The sequence below is a fragment of the Pelodiscus sinensis genome, chromosome 3 (genome assembly GCF_049634645.1).
Source record: "Pelodiscus sinensis isolate JC-2024 chromosome 3, ASM4963464v1, whole genome shotgun sequence".
Lineage (NCBI taxonomy): Eukaryota > Metazoa > Chordata > Testudines > Trionychidae > Pelodiscus > Pelodiscus sinensis.
The window spans coordinates 56,346,171-56,360,010 of record NC_134713.1 but is presented as its reverse complement, the minus strand read 5'-3'; the positions used below and the strand labels follow the sequence as shown (position 1 = coordinate 56,360,010).

At 41.8% G+C, this 13,840-nt stretch overlaps 1 protein-coding gene across 1 annotated transcript in view; it reads right to left on the bottom strand.

The window, feature by feature from the left end:
* The window catches only part of PHIP (PHIP subunit of CUL4-Ring ligase complex), a 303,792-nt gene that overhangs the window by 19,490 nt on the left and 270,462 nt on the right, over positions 1-13,840 (bottom strand). Inside the window, exons 33-37 of the mRNA XM_075923789.1 lie at positions 12,735-12,807; positions 11,991-12,041; positions 11,491-11,640; positions 5,265-5,417; positions 1,480-1,643 (exon numbers count right to left, since the gene is read on the bottom strand). Of these exons, the coding sequence (XP_075779904.1) occupies positions 1,480-1,643; positions 5,265-5,417; positions 11,491-11,640; positions 11,991-12,041; positions 12,735-12,807 (591 nt within the window). The remainder of the gene's footprint in view (positions 1-1,479; positions 1,644-5,264; positions 5,418-11,490; positions 11,641-11,990; positions 12,042-12,734; positions 12,808-13,840) is intronic.

Here is a 13,840-nt window from a genome sequence, read left to right as displayed (position 1 = left end):
TGACCCAGTGTGGCTGTTTTTATGTTCATCTCTGGCCACTGCCCCTCACAGAGCTCTTCTTATTGCCCTAGTGTCTGGCTGCTCATAATTTGTGGCTAGGCGCTCTGCCTCAATGTTCCACCCTGCAACAAACTTTTCCCTTGCTCTCACAAAGTATTATGGAGCACATAGCTGTCTGGGAATGGGAATATTGCTTTTGCTGAGATCTAAATCTAGTCAACAGACTACGGAACCTTTCCTTTAAATGTCTAAAAGCACATGGTACTACCATTCTGTACTTGCTCAGCTTATAGTTGAACTGCTCCATGTTGCAGCCCAGGCTGCCCTTGTACGGTTTCATGAACCACTGGAGCAAGGGGTAGGCTGGTTCTTATTGGCATTTCAATGCCCACAATGTTAATTTTCCAGTCTGGGAAGAAAGTTCCAGCTTATAGCTTTGGGAACAGACAGGAGTTCCTAAAGATGTGCACATCATGCACCTTTCCCTACCATCCTACATTGACGTTAGTGAAACGGCCCTTGTGATCCACCAGAGCCTGCAGCACCGACAAGTACTTTTTGCAGTTTATGTACTGCATGGCAAGATGGTTAGGGACAAAGATAGGGATGCGCGTTCCATCTATTGCTTCACCCCAGTTGGGGAATCCCAGCCTGACACTATGTCCTTCACATTTCCAAGTGTCACTACTCTCCGCAGTAGAAGGCCATTTGGAACACGACTGCCCCCACTGTAAGTTTCCCCACTACGAATTGATTCCCAACTGACTGGTAGCTCTCTGGCATTGCAAGCTTCCAGAGGGCAATTGCCATGTGCTTCTCTACTGTCACAGCAGGTCTCTTTCTGGTTTTCTTGTGCTTCAGGGCAGGGGAAAACAGTTTGCAAAGTTCCATGAAAGTGGACTTGCGCATATGCACTCCTGATTGTCCCACCAGTCTGTGCTTGTCTGAAGGCATCAGAACCGGTGTTTCACTGTATCCAGTGGATTGAACACCAGTGGCATTTGCAAGTTGCTCAACTCAAGTACTTGCTCAACTCAAGTTGTCCTTGATAAATCCGATCTAATCTCATAATGTAAAAGTGGCCTAAGGCTGTGGAAGTAATATAGCTGTTTCCATATAAAATGTGTGAATATAAAACATTGATAAAGGAATTTAATGTAGTGATCCTCTGTAAGTGAATCTTTAATGAAGAATCACTCTAAATGCTAGTTATATTGCAAAATATGATGCCATCATTATTTTAACAATGCTTTTCTACTGTATGTTTAGCAGTTATTTGAATTTTAATAACTTTCACTATGATAGCTTTTGTTAAAAGTTTAAAAAGCTTCCACATCATAGGAACTTGCATATCAAATATATCATTCAGCAATATAAGGAATAATAAAGGAAGTATTAAAAAATACCACATCAAGTTCTACTGTGTAGATATGTCAGGCTTATATAGGATTTCATATTATCTTTCAGAAATTAACGTACCTTGATGCAGCACTACTGGAAACAGAGCTGCTTCTTCTTCTTTTCCTCCTTCGTTTCTTTATCGTATTTCTTTTATGAAAGCGCAGAGCAGATTTATAATCTGATAAAACGGAACTTATGTGTTCCTCAAAGAAAGCAGAAAGGCGCAAACTCATACTGTAAATCTATGAAAAAGAGAAGCCAATGTATGGAATAAGCAAATAATGCAAAAAATCTTTTAAGGTTTACAGTTTTCCAGCAGCATTTGTTTTAACTGAATATCTATAACAATATCAATTTATAAAATATTACACACATTAATATATACATATTAGCACAAAAGAAGAGTTTAGAAAGAGGTGCATGGCTCTCCTCTCTGAGTTTCTGACAGCATCTTCAGACTACAGGCTCTGATGAAAAAGGGGACAAGAATCAGCATGCATCTGTGATGGGAATATATTTTGAGAACCACAGTAATCCAGTGCAAGCAATTTAGTTTTGTAATATTAAGTTGTGTTCATCTATGCCTGTATCAGGGTATTATTCAGTATTAGCAATCCACCCAAAAAGGAGAGAGAAAGTGGGCTGCAAGCACTGCCACAGCTCTAATTAAAACTACCTCGGTACCTTAGATATTTTCTTAGTCTTTATCCTCAAACCTACATCGGGTTTGAATAATTCATGGAGCCCTGGTTCTAGTTACCTAGCAGACGAGAGTTTGTTTCATATCCAGTTAATAGAGTACAGTTGCTATAGCTCTGGGGGAAAACACCCCACACAAATGGACTGGTTAAAGTACTTTTTTAGGGCATGGGGGAATGCAAAACACTTGGAAAATGAAAATAGATGTAACAGCTAAGACAGGGTAGACAAAATGCAGCCTGCCAAGCCTTTTAGTCTGGCTCAAGACCCACTCCTGCAGCATGGAGCAGCTCCACGCTCTCAAAGTGGTTGGCTGCTCCCTGTGGTTCTCTCCACTCTGGGGAAGTAGGGCAGGGGCTCTGCATGATGCCCCCACTCCCAGCACAATTTCCTAGCCAACGACATCTAAGAAACTGTGTTAGGAGTGGGGGCAGCACATGAAGCCTTCCCCCCCACCAGTGCAGAGGGCCACATAGAACAGCCATCCCTTTTGAGCAGTATGGGGCTCCTGGCAGACAGGAAAGCCTGCCTCAGAGTCCTGCTGGGCTGCTGGCTGAGAGCTGCTAAGGTAAGCCCCTCACAGTGAGAGCCTGCTCTGGCACCCCACCCCCTGCCATGCACCAACTCCCTCCCAGACCGTGCATCCCATTCTACGTCCATAATCCTCTACTGCACCCATACCCTTTCCCAGACTCTGGATCCCAATCTCCTGCCTTAGGTCACAACCCTCTCTTTCACTAAATCTCCCTCTCAGACCCCACACCCTCTCCTGCACCCCAGACCAGAACTCCCTTCTGCACCCAGCCTCTGTACTAGACCCCATATAATTTCCACAGAAAAAATAACTACTTGATCACTTACCAAAATCTTGGAGCGACTCCCCTTCAAAAATTATTGCCCACCCCTGAGCTAAGAGCTCACTAAAAGCACTGGGAAGCCAGTTTGGCATTTCAATATTACAGTTGTAGGTGTGACAATATCTAAGTAGCCCAACACCTCACTGGAGAATACAAGTGAAGGAATCTCTTCAAACCCTGATTTACAAATGGACAAAAGAAGATTGATACCTGATCTGCTAATAGTATAATAGTTTGTGTATGGAGAAAACACTGGACTCTATAAGCAACTCGAATAAATAACCTTATTTGATAACCTTAAAATTACTGAAGCTGAAAAGCCAACTGTTCAAATCTACAATGAAAGAATTTGTCTGTCTGTCCATCTGTCCAAGAACTTCACTTAAATGGTAAGAGCTAGGACCACCAAATTTGTTATATAGTAAGGGCTCGTCTAGACTACACTGAAGTTTCTAAAGAGGATATGCCAATTCTGAAGGAATTTGCATATCTTCTTCCGATTTTACTTTCAAAAGAGGAGCTTTCAAAAGTGAAAGTAGTCGGGACGCAGTTTTTTCGGCAACCCCTTTTTTGAAAATCCGCTCTTCCTCAAAACAATGAGATTTACACGGCTTTTTGGAAAAGGGGGGTGTTTACCGAAAAAAATCATGTCCTGACTACTTTCACTTACAAAAGCTCTGCTTTTGAAAGTGAGATCGGAAGAATATATACAAATTTCTGCAGAATTTGCATATCCTCTTTTGAAACTTCAGTGTAGTCTAGACATAGCCTAAGAGTGGGCAATAATTTTTGACAGGGGGCCACTTCAGAAATTTTTGAAGTGGTCCCAAGCAGGCCTCAGGTGGAAGGAGCGGGACCAAGACACTTCCGTGCTTCCCCACCCACAGAACCTGATTGTTGTGTGTGTGTGTGTGTGTGTGTGTGTGTGTGTGTGTGTGTGTTTGGGGGAGGCGGGGCAAAATCTTTGTCTCCGTCCCCCCACCCCCTCCGAGAATTGCCTACTGTTCTGAACAGCTGGCAGTTCCCTCTACGTGCCCATGCCCCTGGCAGTGGGAGGAGACTTTGCACACTTCCCTTCTGCCCCCAGGTCAATCAGGGCCTTGGAAGGGGGCGCACGCAAAGTCTGCCCCCACTCTGCAAGAGAGTGTTTTGTTTAGAGTCAACTGCCAGCTGAGAAGCAGATGGCGGCTGATTAAGTGCCAAGCCCCTTGCAGGGCTGGAGGAGACTTTGCATGTTGCCCCACCCCGACCCAAGGCCAATCAGGGTGGAGGCAGACTTTGTGAGGTTGCTGATAAAAAATTGTCTCCTCTATTAAGGCAACAGCAAATGAGAAGCTTTGGAGGAGAATCACCAGTCTACACAGGTGAATAAGCCCTTATGCACAGAATAGCTGACTGCACTTCTCTTCAGTCTCAGAATTAGTAGTTAATACCTAGCCCTGGATGAGCAGAAGAAAGGCTATTAGTAGCATATTGTAGTTTTTGTTTTTCTTAATTTGAATCATTGCTCTGGGGTGGGGCTGGGGATTAGGGGTTTAGTATGCAGACTGCCTGAGAGAGAGAGGAATGCCGCAGCCCTCTCTCACTGTAGCAGTTCGGGGCCAGGTGAGAAGCATCAGTCCATGGCTGCTGCAGCTCCTGCGGGTACAGCTGGGAGAAGGGTACATGATCGCTGGCTGGGGCAAGTCTAGGTTTATCTGCCCCCTGAGATTCCCAGGTTGAGTGAGAGACGAAGGAATACAGCAAACTGTGAACTTTCCCCAAACTCCCAGATGAAGGGAAACAGCCAGCAATGTTCCTGTATGAACTGAAGGGGGCCTTCCTAAAGGGCACTCTTGGGGGAAGAGTGGGAGGTTCAGGCTGGGTTACTCCTGGATGGCAGGGGAGGGCAGCCAGCCCCTTTCACCTGCCTAGTGATTCTGTCTCTTTTCTGTATGGTTTTCTTAGAAGCAACCCCATTACAGGCACAACCAAACCATTACCTTAAGTTATGATAAGAGGAAGCTGTATACCAAATTTGGGATCCTTGCTCTCACTGTTTAGGAGTTCTTGAACTGACAGACACAAAATCTCAAATATATAGCAGAAAAATCAATTTGGAATATTAACATTGTACTTACATTTAAGAGTACTGGATATAGAGCCATATAAACAAGTAACTGTATGAAATCTTAGTTTGTATTAATTTTTGTAAATGCTTTTAATACAGCTTGTTGTAAAACTAGGCAAATATATAGATGAGTTGACATACTCTCTGGAACTTAAATATATATAAAGAATTTGGATGAGTAAATTGTAAATCCTTACCCTTGATCTTTTGCTTGGTGTATAAGCTTTAGAGTTGCTGAAAATCAGTCTTACATCTTTACATAATTCCATTGGAGACTCATAATTGCCAGCTTCCAGAGTTTCTCTAACTGTAGCAAAATCCATTGGTGTGTCAATAATATCTCTGTAATCCTATAAAAATTATCAACAAATGAACATGTAACAAATTATTTTTGCTGGTCCCAGTATTTCTCACTTACAAGCTTACTTGTCAATTAGAATTGCTTTGCCAAATTCTATTTCAACTTTAGAAGTCTGCATAGAAGACCACTAAAGCATCTTTTAAGTCTAGTTGAGAGAAATACTACCTCTTGACCTGAAAGACCGGGGCTTGTTTAGTTTGGAAAAGAGAAGATCGAGAGGGGACATGATAGCAGTATCACTGGGAGGAAGAGGGAAAATTGTTCTCCTTGGCCTCTGATGATAGGACAAGAAGCAATGGGCTTAAACTGAAGCAAGGGAGATTTATGTTGGACATTAAGAAAAAACTCCTAACTGTCAGGGTGGTTAAACCCTGGAATAAATTGCCTAGGGAGGTTTTAGAATCTCCATCACTGGAGATATTTAAGAGCAGGTTAGATAGACACCTGTCAGGGATGATCTAGACCGTGCTTGGTCCTGCCATGAGGGCAGGGGACTGGATTTGAGGTCCCTTCCAGTTCTCGTATTCTATGATTCTAGGTAGCTGCTGGCTGTGGAACTTTATTGAGCTGAGACCAGGATTACATAATGTGACTGGTGAAATAGGGTGGACAAGGTTACAAAGTGTCTAGTTGAGGAAGGAAATAAATCTGTGGGGAGTTTCCCCTAATCACTATGAAATTTATTCTCACTGTGGACACTAGTAAACCCATATGGGTGTACAGGTCAATGAGAAAAACTGGGGGCTGAGGAAGCTGTGTATGGCAATACATACAATTTTGCAGAGGTATGTGATCAAAATAAAAAATATCTCTGAGACTCAGTACCAGGTAAACTATAGCACTACCACATCAGGCCTACACTCAGAAGAGGCTGATAATGACTACATGAGGGCCCACAAAACGTTAATCCGGCTCTGTCTGTTAACAGACCGCCAGGTAAGCAAGATGAGATAGACAAGGTATTCTTTGGACAAGAACACAAGAATGGTGATCCTAGGTCAGACTAAAGGTCCATCTAGCCCAGTATCCTGTCTACTGACAGGATGTCCTAGAGAGAGTGAACACAATAGGCAATCATCAAGTGATCCCTCTCCTGTCATTCATTTCCAGACAAACAGAGACTAAGGACACCATTCCTACCCATCCTGACTAATAGCCATTGATGGGCCTAACCTCCATGGATTTATCTAACTCCTTTTTTGAACCCTGTTAAAATTCTAGTCTTCACATCCTCTGGCAAGGAGTTCCACAGGTTGACTGTGTGCTGCATGAAAAAAACCTTCTTTTTGTTTGTTTTAAACCTGCTACCTATTTATTTCATTAGCGGACTCCTACTTCTTACACTATGGGAACAGGTAAATAACTTTTCCTTATTCACTTTTCCACACAATTCATGATTTTATAGTCCTCCTTTAAAGATCATACCCCTCCTTAGTGTCTTCTAAGCTAAAAAGTCCAAGTCTTTTTAATCTCTCTTCATACAGGACCATTAGAAACCCCTAATCATTTTTGTTGCCCTTTTCTGAACCTTTTCCAATGCTAATATATCTTTTCTGAGATGAGGCGACCACATCTGTACGCAGTATTCAAGAGGTGGCTGTACCATGATTTTATGTCTTATTCTCTATCTCTTTTTTTTTAAATGATGCCTAACATTGTTTGCTTTTTTGACTGCTGCTGCACACTGAGTGGATGTTTTCAAAGAACTATCCACAATGACTGCAAGATCTTTCTCTGGAATAGTTGTAGCTAAATTAGTTGCCATCATATTTTATGTATAATTGGGATTATTTTTTCCAATGTGCATTACTTTACATTTATCAACATTAAATTTCATTTGCCATTTTGTTGCCCAATCACTTAGTTTGGTGAGATCTTTTTGAAGCTCTTCACAGTCTGCTTTGGTCTTAACTATCTCGAGCAGTTTGGTATCATCTGCAAATTTTACCACTTCACTGTTTACCCCTTTCTCCAGATCATTTGTAAATAATTTACTAGGATTAGTTCCAGGACAGACCCTTGGGGGATACTACTAGTTATCTTTCTCCATTCTGAAAACTTACCATTTATTTCTACCCTTTGTGTTTCCTGTCTTTTATCAATCCATGAAAGGACTGTCCCTCTTATCCCATGACAATTTACTTTACGTATGAGCCTTTGCTGAGGAATCTTGTGAGAGGCTTTCTGGAACTCTAAGTATAGTGTATCCACTGGATTTCCCTTGTCCACATGTTTGTTGACCCCCTCTTACCCCCCCAAAAAACTGTAGCAGATTAAAATAAGGCATGATTTCCCTTTACAGAACCATGTTGACTTTTCCCCAACAAATTATGTTCATCTAGGTATCTGACAATTTTATTCTTTACTATTGTTTCAACTAATTTGCCAGGTACTGATGTTAGACTTACTGGTCTGTAATTGCCAGAATCACCATTAGAAACCCTTTTAAAATACTGGTGTCACCTTTAGCTATCTTCCAGTAATTAAGTACAGAAGCTGATGTAAAGGATAGGTTACAAACCACAGTTAATAGTTCTGCAATTTCACATTTGAGTTCTTTCAGAACTCTTGGGTGAATGCCAGCTGGTGCCGGTGACCTGTTACTGTTAAGTTTGTCAATTTGTTCCAACTCTAATGACACCTCAATATGGGACAATTCCTCAGATTTGTCACCTAAAAAGAATGGCTCAAGTTTGGGAATCTCCCTAACATCCTCAGCCATGAAAATTGAGGCAAAGAAATCATTTAGTTTCTCAGCAATGACTTGATCATCTTTGAGTGCTCCTTTAGCATCTCAATCATCCAAGGACCCCACTGGTTGTTTAGCCAGCTTCCTGATTCTGAGGTACTTAAAAAAAAAATGTACTATTACTTCTTGAGTTTTTGGCTAGCTGTTCTTTAAACTCCTTTTTGGCTTTTCTTATTATATTTTTACACTTAATTTGACAAAGTTTATGGTCCTATTTTCCTCACTAGGATCTGACTTTCACTTTTTAAAAGATGACTTTAAAACCAACAGAAGTTTCCAGATTACAGAGCCTGGCTCTCATGGGTAAATTCAATCATCCTTATATCTGCTGAGAGTAATACAGCAGTGTACAGACAATCCTGGAAGTTTCTGGAGAGTGTTGAGGACACAGCAGGGAGACAGGAGCAAAGCTGCAGAGGCGGGGGATCCCGCCGCCTGTGCGGCTTTGCTCGGGTCTCCCTGCTGTGCTGGGGGGGGGGACTCCCCCAGCACAGCAGGGAGACAGGAGCAAAGCCGCAGAGGCGGCGAGACCTCTGCGCCTCCGCGGCTTTGCTCGGGTCTTCCTGGTCTGCTGGGGGGAGGGGGGGGGGCAGGGGGCACAGCTAGTGCGCCCCTCCCCCCCCCCCCCAGCAGACCAGGCTTTTGTTGCGGGACGCCTGGGGTAGAGCAGCTGGGGTGCTGCCGGGTTGGTCCTGCGAGGACCTACCCGGCAGTGCCCCAGCTGTTCTGTCCCAGGAGTCGCAGATTCAGCCACTGTTGAAACTGATCAGCAGCTGATTCCAGGAAGCAGGGGGCAGAGCAACTCTGCCTAGGGCTTCCTGTAGTCAGCCGCTGACCAGTTTCAGCAGCGGCTGAATCTGGAGCCAGTTCCGACTTACATACAAATTCAACTTAAGAACAAACCTATAGTCCCTATCTTGTACGTAACCCGGGGACTGCCTGTACAAAGCTTTTGCTATGCTCTTCCATAGTATTTTTGCCAGCAAGTTAAAGTAGTATGGCTTGGATGAATGGACTATTAGGTGGAGAGAAAGTTAGCTATATCGTCAGACTCAATGGGTATTGATCAAGCAATCAATATCTAGTTGGCAGCTGATATCAAGTGGAGCGCCCTATGGGTTGGTCTTGGGCAAGGCTGGCCAAGAGCCTGTGTCAGGCAGCTGTATCCGGCCTGCCAAGCTCTTCCATCTGACCCATGTGGCAGCTCCCAGCCCCGCTCTCTAAAGTGTTGCTTGGGAGGTGCAAACCCTTTCAACTGCTTCTATTTAAAGGGCTTACACCTTCCCTGCAGCTGCCAGGCAGGTGCAAGTTGTTTAAATAGAAGCATTTGAAATGGCTAGTGCCTCCCCAGCAGCTCCCAGGAAACACATTAGTGAGGCCATGAGCCCTTTCAACTGCTTCTATTTAATAGGCTTATGTCTTCTGGGCAGCTGACAGGCAACATGGTAGCAGCCACCCGGCAGGTGCAAGCCCTTTATATAGGAGGAGATGAAAGGGCTCAGACCTCCCTGGCGGCTCCCAAGCAATGCATCAGAAGTGGGGCTGGAAGATACAAGCCCTTTCAACTGCTTCTATTGAAAGGGCTCACGCATTCCAGGCAGCTGCTAAGGTGGGAACCCTTAAAAGAGCAGGAGTTGAAAAGGCTCAAAGGCTTGCAACTCCCACCCCTTGCTAACACATTCCCTGGGAGTCACAGGGGTGGTGCAAGCCCTTTCAACTTCTGTTATTTAAAGGCCCCGCCTCTTTCAGGGCAGCCCACAACCACTTTGAAAATTTCTGAAGTGGCCACCCCTTCAAAAATTATTGCCTACCTCTGGTTTTGTTCAACATTTTCATTAATGATCTGGATGGTGGAATGGACTGCACCCTCAGCAAGTTGGCAGATGACACTAAGGTGGGGGGAGAGACAGATATGCTGGAGGGTAGGGATAGGGTCCAGAGTGACCTTGACAACTTGGAGGATTGGGCCAAAAGAAATTGGATGAGTTTCAACAAGGACAAAGTCCTGCACTTAGGTTGACCGAATCCCATGAACTGCTACAGCCTAAGGGCCAACTGGGTAGGCAGCAGTTCTGCACAAAAGGACCTGCGGATTACCATAGATGAAAGGACGGATATAAGTCAACAGTATGCCTTTGCTGCCAAGAAGGCTAATGGCATATTGGGCTGCATTAGTACGAGCATTGCCAGCAGATCTAGGGAAGTGATTATTCCCCTCTAATCAGCACTGGTAAGGCCACATTTGGAGTATTGTATCTAGTTTGGGGCCCCCAATTTGTGGACAAATTGGAGAGTGTCTAGCAGAAGATAACAAAAATGACTCGGGGGCTGAGGGAACTGGACTTATTTATTCTGCAGGAGAGAAGAGTGAGGGGGGATCTGATAGCAGCCTTCAACTACCTGAAAGGGGGCTCCAAAGAGGATAGAGCTAGGCTATTTTCAGTAGTGGCGAATGACTGAAGAAGCTCAAGTTGCAGTGTAAGAGGTCTAGGTTGGATACAAGAAAAAACTGCTTCCCTAGGACAATGGTGAAAGCACAGGAATTGATTGCCTGGGGAGGTGATGTAATCTCCATCCTTACGAGGTTTTTAAGGCCAAGACTGACAAAGCCCTGGCTGGCAGATTTAGTTGGGGTTGGTCCTGCTTTGAGCAGGGAACTAGACTATATGACCTTCTGAGGTCTCTTTCACTGCTAGTCTTCTATGACCCTAACCTGCCAAACATGCTATTTTTCCTACAGCTCATTCTCAGGAATAACCATTTCTCCCAGTGAAACTATCAAAAGTAACTCAGCGTAAAACAGACAACAGGTATGGAAATTCGAGCCACAACAGAGAGAGTTTGGCTAGGATATGAGGGTATGTCTACACTAGCCCCCTAGTTCGAACTAGGGTGGCTAATGTAGGCATTTGAACTTGCAAATGAAGCCCGGGATTTAAATATCCCTACAATATGCCTACATTAGCCACCCTAGTTCGAACTAGGGGGCTAGTGTAGACATACCCTAAGCTACTGAAAAAAGGATCTCATAAGCACAATGTAAAAAAATGATAATTAATAAACATTTTGCTTTGGTAAAAATATAACTACATAATTATCTGAGAAGCATGCATGATCATGAACTTTCAAATAAATAAGTTTATCTTCATTATTCTAGATGACCAAAGCTTCAGAAACAGAGTCAGATTTCCTAGACAATACTAAAACCACTACAGCAAATAAAAAAAAAATACTGTTGAAAAAGAAAGCTGCAATTCCTCCTCATCACAAGAATGAAAACTATGACCAGCCTTGCTCCCATTAAAATACTCACTGGATATTCAAGGAGATCCACTGGTTGACGAAAAGGTTCTGAGTCCTCGCACTGAAAAATAAGATTCAACAACTCCTGGCATTGTCTCTTCCATGCCTGAACATCATATGACTGTGCTCTGTTGCGCAGCCTTCGCTTGGGTTGATGATCCTGTAATGGAAATAGGCTTATTAATATAGAATAGTCACTAGCTGTTTTCACAAATTAGACTGAAGTGATTAAATCAAAGTAATAAAAGGTGTAAATCATTATTAGCAAACCAGAAATACTTGATGGAACAGGTAGAGAAATGTTTTCAAAATTACAGCTAATAAAGAAAGTTACTACTGTGAAGTTGATTCATGGGGGGGGGGGGGGGGGGGGAGGGGTATACAGTATTTTGAAGACTAGATATCATCCTAAAGCATTTCAGTTTTTAATGATTCTTTTTCTTGCATATGCCTTTTTTGGTGCTATTTACAGTGATCTCAATCTTTGAAGCAAGTAAGGGCAATTATTACCTTCCTTTTTCTAGTGGACGTTCCTGGTACATTTGTATCTTTCTCTTCTTCCTTTGAGCAAGAAAATATGAGTAGTCTAATGTTAACATATAAGCATGTTTCAGAATGTGTTTTACAAAGTGTACTTATTTTTTTCAGTTCCGTGTAATTCTATCCCTGTCCCTTTGAAGAATCTTCCAGTTTTTTTCCTATCACATTTTTCTCCGTAACCCTCAAATTTCTGGAACACGATGACCACCATATATTTTAATACTTTTGGACTTCTGAGTTTTTATATATTAAGTGAAATTCACCTTCATATAGACAGTGTGCACAAAGTTACCATGTAAGCCCTATGAATTGGAGGATGGGGAAAATTTCACCCACTATTCCTCAACTGTCTAGAACTATAGTGTCCAACCAGTTCTACTATAGTGGCTACTGCTACAGAGAACGTGTCACACTCAACCAGCCAACTAGCCACACTTTTCAAGCCTAATAGCCACACTCAACCAACCAACCAGTCACATGTGGCTAGTGGCTAGCATGTTGGATACCATGTGTCTAGAAGGAATACAGCTACGTGGTATAGGGTACCCTCTAGCCTCTTAAAATGGGTTGAATATACTGCCTTCATAGCAAGAAATTCTAAGTCCTCCTATTGTGGTTACTCTTAGATATTGTCACATTAAATGATTATTTTTCAAACTGAATAAAAAAATCAAAGTGGATTTTCAATATGCATATGGTATTTCATTAAATTACCTCATCAGAATCAGACAAGACTTTCTTCTTCATTGTATTATATAATGGAATTATATCGTAGCATGCCTGGTCTCTGTAAAATAAGAAATACTGTATGTTAACAGGTGTATATTTGCATCCTTTTGTGTATTATCAACTTGTTCTTAGAGGCTGAATAAATTTTTTCCAGACATACATTACCAAGATTAATGCCATATGAATTATAACTAGGAACACAGCAATAAAAAGTTAGTTTATTACTCTCATGTTGTAAGGAACTTCAAAAAATCTGATTATCTAAATTTCTTAAAATACATGAAAAGTTAACGTGATGTTTAGGCTTTACATAATGATATTTTTTATAATGTCTAACATCAATGTTTAATTGTAAGCACTTTTTCTATTATTATCTATTTAAATGTTTACAATTACAGGAAATTATGGGGAGATCAGGCAATAACTGCTGAATGATAAATAGATGTGAGATTCAAAAATTGAAAACTTTATAAGCGTTCAAACACAAGTTAATGTTACATTTCAGAACACATCAACTATCCTTTTGTACAAAAATCAAAGAAGTTATCAAGCAGCATTTTTCTTACTTTGCTTTAGTTGCAAATGTTACTTATCAGTGGAATTACTTTTGTTGTATATGTATGGTGAAATCTACATTTACTGATAAAACCTAAACCTGCCAAGCTTAATTATTTTACAGTAACAGATGCTTTTAAATGAAAAAATGTCACTCTTGCAGCATAAAATAATCAGTTATAAAAATTCTAGACTTTATGCTAAGTACATTACTTTGATATGTAAACTCTTAGAATACAAAAGCTTTGAGCATAATCTAAAGCTATATTTTTAAAAAAATGTTAATATATTTTTGTTTTGGTAATGTTTATTTTTCCAACATTACTGTTTGAAGTGTGCTAATATATGTGATTGTTTAGGACACTGTATGATTTAGTTTGACCAAAATTAAATGCTGGTTCTAGGGTCCTGAATAATTTGGGAAGACAACACTATACTAAACCAGTTACCTCAAATGAGAGGAAATTTCTTAAACATTCACTTACGTTAGGCTCCATCTATACCGCATCTTTCTTGCGGAAGAGGAAATGCAAATG